Here is a 15016-nt window from a genome sequence, read left to right as displayed (position 1 = left end):
TAGTTAAGTATTAGTATCATTTTAGTTTCTTTATAAGTTAAGATATCTGCACATGAAATAAACAGTATAAAGGAATACATACAATTTTTTTTTAATTATTTAAAGATATAATTCCTCCACTGTAATCTTCATTAGTGCCATATGCCAAGACAGTACAGAGCAGCTCCTTAATCTCTGCTCCCACAGAAGTCAGTTATCGCGTTAATAATCTTACATCCCCACTGAGCGCACTGTGGTTAATCTGAAAAAGAAAGCCTCAGATCAGAAGTGCTCGACTGTCTGGTATAACTCACAAATGTGCGCCTCTCACAAATTTAGATCTTCATTTACCCTGGAAAAAGAGTTTCTTGCTGTGAAGGCAGGATATCTTACTACTCATCACTGATTGAAGAAAATAAGAACACCCACTTTTTTTTTTCAGCACCTTAGGCCAGGCTGACAAAGAGTCAGAGCTCTGCTGATCTGAGCACGTGCAATGAGTACAACAGCATGCATTTTATTTTTATATTCAGAACTTTTAAAACCCCAAAACAAACAATAAATTGATCAAGAAAATAAACATCAGATTAAACCATAGTGGGAAAACAGTGGTTCTTCCCAGAAAATAGCTCAAAATGAGCTTCACCCAAACCAACAATAAAAGACTGATTAATGAGTAATTCTAATTTATTTTTAAAATAGTAAAGCAGTCACAGGAGACCCTCTTTTCCTGCCTGATAAAACCCACAAATCATTAAAAATGAAATAAACTATTGATTTTTAATTAGCAACAGCACTCCCAACGCTTACACTGAAATGTGAAACCATAAAGTTGATGCACTGTTTATTACTGGTAACAAAACTGATAAACCTGCTGTCTGGTGAGCAGTGTGTGCCGCTCAAATACGGCTGTGTCTCTCCAACAAAACATGGTCTGAGCAAAGGTCAGTGTTTGGTCCAGCTGATGGCGTTTGTTTATTCAGAATCAGGAGTGCAATAATGTCATATCCTAACCTATTAGGACATGACATCCAGTAATGAATTTGTATAAACATAAACTGAAACATACTGACTCACATATGAGAAAGGCACTTGAACTGTAACCTGACTGTACAGATGTGCTTCCACTCAGAAAAAAAATAAATAAATAAAAAAAAAAAAAAAAAAAAAAAATATATATATATATATATATATATATATATATGAGCATTGGGTCAAAAATAGCTCCTCTCAGTGTTATTATTCGGTTCATCTGTGGAATAAACGAGAAGGCTCACATGTGACTTTTAGTGGTTAAATTAATGATTAATGATGGGAAGGGATTTAGATAAAACCTTTATTTGGAAAACAGGCGTTTTCTGTCACTTATGCAAACAGAAAAACTGTTTCCCGGAGCACCGAGTCTGGGACGATGTGTGCCTGATATCAGTCCGTTCAGGAAATTGGCTCACGCTGAATGAATTAATGATGCAATGTGTTCATAATAAGTACTGTATAACATTTTCTCTGAGGGCGATCTGACAGTCATATTTCTCCATGTTTACCTGTGTGTCTTTAGCATCTTCTGGCTCCTGTTATCAGCTCAGCACTTCACTCCTACTCAGCCTTGAACCTTGCACATGACATGTCTGCTGATGGATTTGACCACACATGGACAAAGCTATTTCCGGTCACTGTTGTTGTGACTTAGTCTTGAAGCTACTAAACTTGTTTTAGAAGACTTACGGGTGCTGTTATCTACTATCTTTTTTTATCTACTAATTTCAAGAGAGTAATAACAAGAGATTATAAGGTTATTTTTTTCTATTTGTGTGTCTACGAGAATTTCTAAGAAAGAATGGGGTGCCGGTTTTCGCTTTAACGTGGACTTTCTAGGAAAGAGGTCTTGTTTTCAACAGAGCTCTAACAGCACAGCCTCACCCAGAAAAACCCACTCATGTTTTCAGCCATGTCTGCATAAATAAACCATGATACCAACACAGAGAATGTGAGTCTCTGGCTCTCTTCCTTAGTGTGAATTTTCTCCCGTCTCCCACCCCTCACCCCTAACTGGGGGCTGCCTCGACCTGAGCCTGGTTCTGCTGGAGGTTACTTCCTGTTAAAAGGAAGTTTTTCCTTTTCGCTAAGTGCTTGCTCATAGGGCATCATAGAAGAAGCACTGTGTGAATAATTAAGTGCACTCTATAATTCAGTAGCTTGTAGAACCACTTTAAACAGCCGTAACTTGAAGTACTCATTTTCTGTATGACTTTATCACATCGTTGTGAAGGAATTTTTATCTTTGCAACATTGCTTCAGTTCACTGAAGTTTGTAGGGATTTGTTTATGCACAGCTCTCTTAAGGTTGAGGTCTGAACTTCGGCTGGGACATTGCAACATGTTGGTTCTTTTCTTTTTCAGCCATTCTGTTGCAGGTTTGCTGCGTGCTTGGCATCATCGTCCTGCTGCATGACCCAATTTCAGCCAAGCTTTAGCTGTCAGACAGACAGCCTCACATTTGACTCTAGAATACTTCGGTATACAGAGGAGTTCATGGTCAACTCAGGGACTGAAAGGTGCCCAGGTCTCATGGTTGCAAAACAAGCCCAAATCATCACTCCTCCACCACTGTGCAGACAGTTGATCTGAGGTGTTTATGCTAATGTGATGTGCTTGGTTTTGGTGCTGTGTGTATTATGGCCAACATCTCCACTTTGGTCTCTTCTGTCCAAAGCACATTCCTGCAGAGGTCCCTGCGATTTATTCAGATGCAACTTTGCAAATCTGTACCATGCTGCCATGCTCTTTTCAGAGAGATGAAGCTTGCTCCTTGCAATCCTTCCAAACAAGCAATGCTTATCAAGAAGGGTTTTTCTAACTGTGCTTTCATGAACTTTATCCTTTAACACGCTGACTGAGTCCTGAGCATTGTACAGTCTGACTTTGGGATGTGTTTTCCTGGGAAGGTTGGCAGTAAGGGTGGACACTACTTCTGCAGTTTGGCTTAAATTTTTAAATAAATGACACAGTGTAATGGATCATTTGTTTAAGACCTGATAAGGACCAGATTATTTTCATTACATCTTAGAATCTTAGAATTAAAAGAGGGTGTACTTGGACTGTACAATGACAGTAGTGTGGCTTTTTATTTATTGTTAAATAAGTAAAACAAAAACTTTACTTGACACATGCTACATTTATGTGGAATATTAGTTCAAACTATAACCTTTGGGATTTGATAAACCTCCTGTTGATAAAAACTAGTTTGCAAGTGAGAAAAAGAAGCTGAAACAATTTAAGGATCATAAGGGAATGAACCATTTAGGGTTCAAACCGAATGAAATTCTGCAATTGTTTGCAAAAAATAATAACATTTTTGGAGCGTGAGTTCAATTTTGAGTCACCAACCTAGGCAGGAGCAGTTCCACTAGTATAAAAACTGACATAGCAACACTTACAATTTTCCTAATAGGTTACGCATTCAAACAATCTCCAGCACAGGTCCTCAAAAACTGAATCCAGAGAGAACTAATTTCATAATAAATAGAAGCATTTATTTCTGTACAGCAAATGTTTAAAGGCTAAAACAATATTAACAACAACAGTTAAGTACAAATATGTACACTTGTATGAACATTGTATTTACAGGTTTGTGTGCACTGTTGGTCGGTAATTGCACAGCTTCATTTCCATGATGATATTGTCTTGAGTATAAACACATCACTTGCATGCACAGTGCTTAACAAATTTATTAGACCACTTGTCATAAAAACAAGAAAACAAAAAATCTGTCAAAAAATAATTTAAAGCGAAAAATTATATTGTTATTTATTAGGGAAATAACAAACTGAATTCACATTTTCATTTCCAAATTTTGATGGAAGAATTTGCACAAACAGGTAGCCATTACAGAAATCTAAAAATGATTTAATTACTAACACTGTTAATCTGGGGCAGCTGTGGCATAAACCTCACATTGGGTGGTGGTCTAATAAATTGGTTAAGCACTGTAACACCACCACATCCTCCAACGTCAATATGCAAGGCACGTTAATTATATACAAATCCACTCAATAGCACCAACACAAAGAAAATCTTTCAATAAAAAGTCACTCAATAATACAAATAAATGATCACAAACAAACAGGAAAGTCTGTCTGGGCACATGGCATTCTTTTGTCGGGCTACTGGTATAAGGCAACCGGTCCTAAGGGCGCATTTAAATGTACATGTGACATGGCACAGAGCGCTATACACACCCTTTATGGTCACATGTGGCTGAATCAATGCTTTTCAGCCTTTCAGGAATGTACTACATCCCCTGAGAGAGATATATGGATTAAAAATTTAAAGATGCCTTTCCAGCGCATAGATACTGGACAGGCATTGCACAGCTGAAAAGGCATCTTGAGGCTCTCTGCTGAAGAGAGATTGCAGTATAAAAAAAAGGCACAAACACAAACTGTGCTGAGATTTCTTTGAGGTTAACAACAGCAGTACCATTAACTTATTTTGGATTATATTTCTGCGCAACTACTGAGGCAGATGCCGGTGTGAAACACACAAAGTATGCCAATATATCAATGTGACATACACCGGTCATGGGCACAAGTAACTCCTAATATTACATTCACCTGCTGTGCGCTCAATTTTTAAGAAAAAGTATGATCTTTTAGGAAAAAAATGGATATTCACTTTCTGTATAGTAAATATGTTACCATCTGCAGATTAGATTAGGTTAGCATAAGACTGGAAACCATTACCTGGTTTTCCCCAAAAGAAATATCACCCGTAAGGCGGTGATAAGTCACTTTGCAGTTTTGTTATCATATGAATTCAACAAAAAGGTTTTAGAGATGCTAGGCTAGCTGCTTTCACCTGATTCCTGCCTTCATGCTAAACAAAGTTAGCAAATTAGCAGCTGATAGCTAAACATTAAGCATACAAAAAAAAAGAATGGTATGAATATTTTTATGTAAATGTTAGCAAAAAAACAAAATAAAAAGCATACCAAAATGCTAAACTTTTTGTTTAAATAAACCATAGTATCACTTCCAGGATAAAACCAGTGAACACAAAGATAAAGGGAATATTTAATTTAGTCACACTACTTTTTTTTTAATTAAAATGATTATTTCCATCTGCAGTACTTTGTGTTTGGCAGTAAGGCTCTGTTGGCAGTGTTGTGGCTGGGGCGGGTTGCAAAGTGGCTTGCTAGGGCAGCAGCTTAAATAAAGGGGCCTGTTTAAAGGCCTTTATGCACCAAATTTTTCAGATGAAAACTTGTCATGTAACCTGTATACAAACTCCGGACAGATTGTGTTTTTAAAAAATTCACTGTGAAGAAAACAAGGTTGACATCAAGACATCAACATACTTCTGGATGTCAGGGGGGCATTTTGAGCTCTTGTTGGTAGAGTTGGGACTGCATCTGAGGAGGCAGGGAAATAATTTCAGAGAGCCGATGGACCTGGAGCAGCGTCTATTTGTGTGTCTGAGGTATAACAGTATTATTTTACTATTTCCATAGCATTTTGTATTCAGTATCTCGGTGTGGGTTTTGAGCTATGAGCTCGCATTTTGCCAAATACAGTGATCTGACTGGTTAGATCTGTTTATTCACTTATAAATGCAGCAAATTCGTCCTGTAAAATTACATGATCCATGTGAACGGCTGCATTGAAAACAGGTGAGTCTGAAAAATATTTTAATGCGTAAAACATTTGCATGAATTTTACGCATCTATTGTGTAAAGGCCTTAAGAGTTGCTAAAATTGGATGTATAGCAGGATGTCAAATGATGGGCTGAGCTTGATTTTGTGGCCTGTTTGAAGTTATGCAATGATCAATTTGGAGCTGGCACCTTACAGCAATTAGCTTAGCTTAACCAAATGACTGGCAACAAAGAGAAACAGCCAGCTAGACTCTGTCCAAACAGAACTAAAGCTTGTTGTGTTAACATATTGTGTGGATAGACAGAAACCCATAACACGTTCATATTTCATATTTAAATGGTCTTATCGTTTCTTATCCTCTTTAGGCAAAGCTAAGCTAATTGCCTCCTGGCTACAGCTTTTGAGTTTATTTGCAGATGTAACTGTAATATAAACTTTTTCATCCAACTCTAACCTAAAAAAAAATAATAGTGAATATTTCCTCAAACTGCTGTTTTAATTCATAAATATTGCAAGATAAAATATTATCAAAAGCAGCCACTCTGTGTGCTATTTACAACTCTAAATGCCTTTAACGATGATAACGATGAGTTCCCCACTCATACTGCCAGCATAACCGTTATAATAAGTAAAAATGAAAAGATTAAGGAATCCACAATGTGATGATTTGGTATGTTTTGGTGAGGAATGAAAAAATGTACACCTTGATAAAAAAAAAAAAAAAAAAATGATTCACTCTGCTACGTTCACAGTAGAACACCTGTGCACCTTTGAGGATATAGTGGTTTAAGGTTGTCACATACAGGCTTTGACCTCCATATCTTTGTGCTGTGTGAGGTAAAAATGATGAAGAAGGTAGTTTATCATTCAGGCTCCTCCTTCCACTCTGCTGGTCTTTTTTTCAGTTTTCTAAAAAGACTGGATTGTCTGCCTCTTCATGCAAACTTACAACTTGTCTCTGATGGGACAGCAAATAAAAAAAGGAAGTAAGACATAAAACATAAACCATCAGGAGGATAAACATTTTTGACATTTAAATTAATCATTGTACTGTAGAGGTAACTCATTTTAGACATACCTTTGGGTAGGAGTAACCATCAAGGCTCCTCCAAATGTGCACTTGGTCTTCAGTGGTTTTTTGATAAACGGGGTTGTCAAAGTGAATTGTGTTGGTGTTCTTCAGCCTGTAGTTCTTCCAGAGCAGAACACTACCAACAACCACCAGACCAATGATTGCTATTTGATGGAAGCAGATTTAGAGATAGATTACTCATAATAGCTGGATTAATTTGAATAATGAGTTTTCTGAGAAGCAGCAGATGCTCAAACAGCTTACCAAGAGGTAACATCACGTAAAGTGCTATTGGGGTGGTAGACTCTGTGTTGGGTAGGGCTGCAGCAAAGTTATGCCGGACATCTGAAGCAAAGGTAAACACAATAATATAAGTTAATGATACATGGAGCTGACCCTCACTAGGACTGCAATGAGAGCAATGCACTTGGCAAAACAGAACTTATGTGAAATCTGCAAGACCAACCCTGTGGCACTTTGGCAACTTGCCTGGAGAGGTGACTGGAGCTTGTGTGGTGGTCTGAGAGATTTTAGGATTCACTGGATGGGGCGAAGTCGTCCTTGCTTTGGGTGTGGTGGACCTGATTGGAGGATTGGTAATGCGTAGCACTGTGCTGGGGATTACGACAGGCATTGTGGTGGTGGTGTGGACCTTAGGCTTCACTGTGGTCCTGGATGTAATCCTGGGTATAGTCCTGGGTGTGGTCTTAGGTATGGTCCTGGGTGTGGTCCTAGGTGGCACTGGCACCAGATGAGGATAGCTTGTAGGTGGAACTTGAGTCAGCCCAGGTGCTGCAGGTGTTGGCACAGCTGGTCAAGTACAGAAACCAGAGGAAGGGAGTCAGTAAAAGCCTGGCTGATTGACTTAAATATTTTACTTTAAAGACAGGAACTATTTTATTATGATTTAGATTTAGATTGCTAGCATACCAGGTACACATGTCCTCATATCCCTGTCCAGCATCATGTTATCTGGACAGGCACAGGTATATTTGGGGGGATGTCTTCCTATTTGAGGAGCTGCCAGGCATAAGAATTCACAACCACCATTGGACACCTGACACCAGTCTCTTCCTGCAATGGGGAAAACAAAACAGGGCTTTGAATGAAAGTTGAATGTAAAAAAATAGTTTCCACTCTCATGTCTGTATGCCAATTATAAATGGATGAGCTCAGCTAAGAAGCCAGTTACTGCATGCAAATCTCACTATTTATCAAAGGTAAGCACTGACTTAACTTAAGCTAATCTTTAAAAAAAAAAAACAAAAGCAAGTAGTGTTACACCTTTAGTAACGTAACTCTTACCAGCAGGTTGCTTGAGGTTATGGAACAGAATGATGTCTTCTGGTGATGATAGATGCTCCGCCACTGGCACAATGTCCTCACCAGTCAGTCTGTTGGCACTGAGGATGGCACTGTTACTCACATCTGTCCAGAACACTTTTTCCTGGAAACACAGAAACAGCTAAGTTTGAATAATTGAGACACTGTAGACGTGAACAACACTGCAGTTTACATGTGCAGTGAGGTGTTTGTGAGATGTATTGGTCATGCTCTGGCTTTATCATGTAGTGAATATCTACCTCAAATACAGTGAGTCCCAGTGGGTGAGCTAGTTTGTGTTCATCAATGATGAGGGTACGGCGACCACCGCCCTGAACGTCGATGCTGGAGAGGGTGTGCAGCTTAGAGTCCACCCAGTAGAGGCGCTGGTTTAACAGGTCTGGGGAGGAAGTAGGTTGGGGAAGGTTAGATTAGAATGACCACTGGTGTTAATGCTCACAAGGATAAATAAACAACTTTGAAACCCAAGAGACACGAATACTTGAGTTTACCGAGTGTGATGCCATTAGGCCACACAATGTTGTCAATGACCAGCGCAGTGCGGTCTCCTCCATTAAGACCTGCCTTCTCAATCTTAGCTGGATTCCCCCAGTCGGTCCAGTAAACAAAACTGTAACGTGAAAAGAATACTTATGAGTACACTGATTCCTGTTAGGTGCATGTAACGCAAATGAAACAGAGTCTGGTAAAGATTTAGGCATTACTAAACTCCTACTAGTGATATTGGCTTACTTGCTGTGGGGGTCAACCACAATGGCGCGGGGTTTTGATAAGTCCTGGTGGAAGAGAGTTTTGCGACGACTACCATCAGCAGTTACAACGGAGACCGTCCCGCGGACGCTGTCTGTCCAGTAGAGGTTGCCATGAACCCAGTCGAAGGCAATTCCTTCAGGAGCATCAATGTCATTACCGATCACTATGTGGTGCTGAGTGGAGTCTTCAGCCGAGTCCATTGGGGTTCTGGGTAGAAAGCAAAAACAAGTGTCAAATAAAAGTATAGTGAACAAAATGGCTATTTTCATTCTGATTTCATTCCTGCTCACCTGTAGATCTTCTTCTGGGACATGTCTGACCAGTAGATCTCTTTGGTGGCCATGTTCATGTCAAGAGCCACGACGTTCTTCAGGCGAGGGATTACTCTTGTGTATTCACTTTTGTCCAAAGTCATCTTTCTGACTTCGTGACGGTTAGTGAAGAAAAGGTAGGCTATTGTTCCTACAAGGACAGCATGAGTTATATTTTCATTAGCAGTTTCCTGTGTGTTTGATGCAAAAACAAAATGAAATGATTTCAATATAATATGTATCCTGGCTCTGGTTTGGCCTGTAAGTGGTGGCGTTCTAGGAATATCATTACTGTGAGTTTGCCACCATAACTCCATTAGAAAGAGCTAATGGTAAATAAAGTAAAGGCTAGTCCACAGACTAGCGGGTCATGTCATGGCATCTTTTTACATCTTTTACATACAGTCTACACCTTCTACTTGCAAAGTTGAGTGAAATATAAACTATATTTATGGTTTTTCTTATAGAAAATGTGCCAAGAATCCCATTAGTCCCGTTCTGACAATATAACAGGCAAGCTATCAAGTTTCAACAATTATTGGTTACATAATACGAGAAAACTCATACATACCAATGGCCTTGCAGGCTTTGGTTGCTAGATCAACTTGGTAACCCTCCTCACACTCACATTTGTAGCTGCCCATCTGATTGATGCAGATTTGACTGCAGGTGTCTGGGTTGGCACACTCATCAATATCTGATCCAAGTGAAAAGATAAATGTCTTTAAAATTAAACGAAACGGAAGCTGCAATATGTTGAGTCACTGTGTACACAAAAATTACGAGATCCTTCTTTATCTAGAAGCACAGTCAGTGAAAGGGGAGCGTTTGTGTTAAAAGTAAACACATTTGGCACTATTTGTTAATCCGGGTGAAGTTCACATTTCGTACTGTAATTGTGTGGCCTACCTTCACAGCGCCTTCTGTCAACTAGGCTATATCCAGAGGGACACAGGCACTCATAGCCAATCTTCAGGTCTTTGCAAATATGAGAGCACCCGCCGTTGTTGTACAGGCACTCATTGGAATCTGAGGGGAGGAGAAGAAGAAAGGATCTTATTTTATAGGGATTCTGAAGCCGTAGTCCCCTTAAAAGTAATTCATAATCAGTTGGTTATGAATAAGGAATACTCACCACATTCCCTAAGAGGCTCATCTGACCAATCCCTGCAGTCACGGCGCTTATCACACACCTTCTCCATGCTAATGCACTCCCCGCTGCGGCACTTAAACCTGGCTGGGCCCTCGCAGCGAGTGGCTGTGTGTGACAGAAGTACATAAAGCGATGGTTCAGCAAACACAGATTCATGTGGTTGCCAAAAGGTGAGACTCTTTGGGAGATTCATACCATTCACACAGCCAGTCTCATCACTCATGTCCCTGCAATCATATTGATGGTTGCACTGCAGGGTCCCATGGATGCAAGTACCATCACCGCATTCAAACTCATCAGGACGACAGGTGGCATGAACTAGAGGAGAGCAGAGTACAAGAGAAATAAATAAACAGCAGCACTGACGAAGGGATGAACAGATGCATCAAAAAAAAAATCTGAATTTCATACTTACCACAATCAGCTTCATCGGATCGATCAAGGCAGTCAGCCTGTCCATCACACTTCCAGCTAACATGGATGCACTCTCCGCTGCCACAGCGCCACTCCAGCGAGGAGCAGTGGTGAATACCCACGAGGGCAGGAGCCTTTGTTCCGCAGGTCTCGGGCCACTCGTCTGAGCCATCGGAGCAGTCGGGATCTCCGTCGCAGGCCCACAGGTGAGGAAGGCAGACTGTGTTGTTGCACTGGAAGGAAGTGGCACTGCAGGTGACGGGTGGGCAGGAATCCTCGTCGCTGCCGTCCTCGCAGTCCACGTCGTCATCACACACAAAAGAGGACGACACGCATTGGCCGCTCTTGCAGCGGAACTCGGAGTCTGTGCACTGCTTGGCCACTGACAGGTCGATCAGAACAACGAAGAGAAATTAGAGCAGGGAGGAGGCACGGCAATGCCTGTGCCTCTAAACTCTGACTTACCACAGCTCAGCTCATCAGCTCCATTCTCACAGTCAGCTTTTCCATCACAACGCCACACGCTGGGGACACACTGGTTAAGGCGGTCTGCACAGCTGAACTCTGTTGGTTTACATGTTTTGATTGCTGGAAGTGACAAAACAAAGAAACTAGTAACTGAGGTCATCAGACCGCGGGATTGTGGGAGCACCGAAACAAAGTCCATTCTCAGATCGTGCGGTACTCACCACAGGTACCAGGAAGTTCATCTGTGCCATCTCCACAGTCATCGGTGCCATCGCACACCCACCTCACTGTGACACATCTCCCATTCCCACACTGGAACTGGTTGGTTCCACATGTTATCAGTGCATCTGTGAAAGACGGATATAAACATCCAGTTCAGATAACTGGTTTTAGTGTATGAAGTGGCGATACGCCCCACACGTCACCACAAATATTTGTTGAGATATTTCACTCAAACTCACACGTGTTTACACTCAATCCTCTGGGTGCAATAAATATAAGGAAAATCCACTAACAGTTGAAGGTTTTATAGGTGGACCAACCAAGTGACAGACTAATACTGCCACATCACTAGCATTGCTAAGAGCATTTCTGTTGCCAGAGCAATAGCCCAAATCTTGGGTAATCCAAAGAAAATTGACGTCAGCTCTCTAGTGCATCAGGAATATTTGGGGAAAATGTTTTGAGGTTACAGCCACTACTGCTGATAAATGGCTAAACCATGTACAGCATGTATGAGAGTAGGCCAGCCTGCCTTTATCAGGGATCTGCTCATCTGGTAAGTTTATAATCAGAATTGGATGTTTTGAGCATTTATGGTCTCTGCCAGACACAGACTCACCCTCCCAAGCCCCCTCTTAAATGGACCCACTGAGCTGAAAGAAGCAATCAGAGTGCACATTAATGAAACAGTACTTGTACGGGAGGCCATTCCTGCTTCTAGCCCTCACTGATCTTCATATAGGAAATGAAATGTCTGCTTTTTACTATGAATTCCAAATAAATATTTATGTTCACTGACTTGCCTTTACATATGAGTGTCCCCCATAAGAGTGGTTCAGTAAAAGGCAAATCATAAATTATGAATGCCTAATTACACATCTCATCCATAGCAAATCATAATGGCCTCTTAGAGAAGTCAAACAGCTGGTGCTTAAGCAGTAGTCAAATAAAGTGAAGGTTTTCCTTGAGTTTCTTCTACTTGTAGAATTTTTTTTATGACTCAATATTTGCAAACATTTACATTTAAGAAAGATTAGCTATTCATTTTTATGACTCCATGTGAAAGGTGGTGCATTACTGCCCTCACCATAAAGATAATGATCTGTTTTGATCTGTTTCATACGGACATGCTTCTAAGGATTTCCGCGTGTATGTTTTTTCTCTCTGTATGTTAAGCCTACAGGGAGGACTGTTTTTTAAATTTATACATCAGCTCTGATTCCCTGAACCCAGTGCAATGTTGGCCAAACTCAAGTTCACGCTGGTTATTTACTTAATGGGCTTAAAGTTCAGACCTTGAAAGCCAAAGTGGACTGAATGGCAGGGTTATCGATTGAGTGCAAATCAACAACATGTGGCCATATGTCTGCTTGTTGGCAGTTCTCTGACATCTAATGCATGTTAGCCACTGACCATGGTGTGAAGTCAGTTGGCCCTTGCTGCTCAGACTTAAATATATATTAACACACCTCGAAAAATAAAATAAAATAAAATAAAAATAGCAAAGGATTGCATTAAAAATAACTTCTCTGCATCAGAGTGGCAAAAATGAGGGTTATGTGCCCAAATCTGAGACTTGTAAGTACAAAGCATAGCTTTGTGTCTGGTGTAAAAATGTGGATGGGTGACAACCAGTTCCAACATGTTCCCACTGCATTATTTCCCAGAACCAGCATCCTGGGAACAGGTCTGACTGTGTGCACAACCAACGCTGCAAGAACTCAGCCTTAAGAGGGCTTCCAGTCGTTTTCACAATATCTGGCATTGCATCCTCCTGCAAAGAGGTGGGATATTGCATCATGTGGTAAGTTTGTGTGCACATGAAACTCTGGGGGAAAAAAACAAAACAAAAAAAACCAAATCTGATTCATCCAAATGTAATCTCTAAATCTGAATCAGCCTGCGGGCTCCCATGATTCAAATGTTTCCCTGTTTGAGTTTTTAGCATTGATACAAATGCAAAAGGCGCTCATTCCCACATCATGAATGACAACCGCTTTCAAAAAACCGGCTCTTCAGAAACCCCGCCTGACACTTTCCACACACGGCGTTCACACTGTTCAAACCTGATTGGCTGCACAACCTGCAGCGAGCTGAGCGCCAGTAAATGAACTAAACGCACAGCTTCATTCAAAAGCCGACCAAGCAGGAAAAAAAAGGAGATTAGTTACATTTACAACTAAAAGCTGCACAAACACTAATTACGGAAAACAAGATCAAAGCGGACTAATGCAGGGATTTAAAAATCATAAAACAGAATTTCCTGCACCCCCCCCCCCCCCCCCCCCCAAAAAAAAATTTCAAAATTTTTAAAGAAAGCACAAGAGGCAAGATTTGACCTTTTTTTTTCTTTTTTTTTTTATTGAAAAAGTGCGCCCCCACCCCCTTACATCCGGTCCTGTCAGAGGAGTGGGTAATTTAAACCCACGCAAGGAATTATTGTAAGGAAGTATTCCTTACATTCATAATGTTACTTAAAAAACAAAAAACAAAAACAAAACATACACACACACACATCCTTATTGAACAACATCACACTGGAGCACAGCACCTCATTACAGAATTATACACCCAATAAAATAAAGCCAGTCTGGCTTGTAAACATTCATAAAGTCTGCATGCAGAGTTTAGCACTTACTTGTTTGAAACACGGAGTTGATGAGGAATAGCAGGGAGGCGCAACACAGCAATTTCATGTTTCGCAGCTGCTCTGGAAGATGCTCCACGGAAGCCTGTGCTGATTAGTTCTCAGCCTGTTAGTAACACTGGGAATAATGGGACTGCTGGGGGGGAGGACGTCTTCCCTGCACCTGTAGCGGTGGTTTTTGCCTCTTTGTAACGGAGATGCTCCTGCTGGAAGTTCTTGATGATGGAGCTCTGCAAACTGTAGCGTATGACAACATCGGAGCCCTTTCAATGTGGTCCAGGAGTTGGTGGGTGGGATTGAGAGGGGATCCGGGGGAGGGAAGGCGGGGTCTGGAGTGGTGTGATTTCTGAGGCGCACAGCCTCAACAATTGTGGGGCGGAGCTCCGTGGAGATGGGTTTCTACTATGAGTTAACCCTTTCAGAGAAGCGAACACACCCCTCGCACACAGTATTTACCTGCATTAGTTTTGTTTCTTTCCTAGAAGGAAGATTCAGGAGTCTGCATGCTTATCAGGGGCGCAGAAGGGAGTGGTAGAAGGGGCTGCTCAAAGCTTCTCCTTTTTAGAGTCATTATGTTAATTTTACTACCAAATAACACAGAGCAGCTGTATACCTGCTTATTTAATGCCAGTCCAAACACAGGTCTATTGACAGTGTGGATATTGCCTGTATGGCATGTGTGGACTATCTAAAGATTGGAATCACATTTAAATGATAAAACACAGCCAGATGCAATATTTTTATTAGAAATGTAAGTTTTCCTCAGATCTAACCACCCAAATCAAACCAAACCATTCAAAATTAGAGCTTCACAAAATCTCAGAGGCTTTTTCTTCGTATCATCACTTCCTGAATAAAGCGCATATTTTCAGAATCTTGAAATCCATGAGCTACTTTCAAATTAGATTCAGATCAGGGGAGGCACAGAGATGAAGCACAACTCAAGATAAACCTTATAAGCAACGCTGCACAAAGCAAGAGTGAACCACTGGAATTTAA

At 40.8% G+C, this 15016-nt stretch overlaps 1 protein-coding gene across 1 annotated transcript; it reads right to left on the bottom strand.

The window, feature by feature from the left end:
• Positions 1 to 3511: 3511 nt before the first annotated feature.
• On the bottom strand, positions 3512 to 14271 carry ldlra (low density lipoprotein receptor a). The gene is made up of 18 exons (XM_030735497.1): positions 14009 to 14271; positions 11370 to 11495; positions 11146 to 11268; positions 10682 to 11062; positions 10462 to 10584; positions 10249 to 10371; positions 10023 to 10142; positions 9685 to 9810; positions 9093 to 9264; positions 8782 to 9009; positions 8541 to 8659; positions 8289 to 8428; positions 8011 to 8152; positions 7636 to 7779; positions 7195 to 7515; positions 6970 to 7050; positions 6712 to 6869; positions 3512 to 6591 (listed from the first exon to the last, which is right to left on the bottom strand). The coding sequence occupies exons 1-18, from the start codon at positions 14064 to 14066 to the stop codon at positions 6535 to 6537; spliced, it is 2742 nt and encodes a 913-aa protein (XP_030591357.1). The 5' UTR covers positions 14067 to 14271; the 3' UTR covers positions 3512 to 6534.
• Positions 14272 to 15016: the final 745 nt, after the last annotated feature.

Source organism: Archocentrus centrarchus, chromosome 8, assembly GCF_007364275.1.
Source record: "Archocentrus centrarchus isolate MPI-CPG fArcCen1 chromosome 8, fArcCen1, whole genome shotgun sequence".
Lineage (NCBI taxonomy): Eukaryota > Metazoa > Chordata > Actinopteri > Cichliformes > Cichlidae > Archocentrus > Archocentrus centrarchus.
The sequence above is the reverse complement of the archived record's forward strand: the minus strand, read 5'-3'. Positions and strand labels throughout refer to the sequence as shown.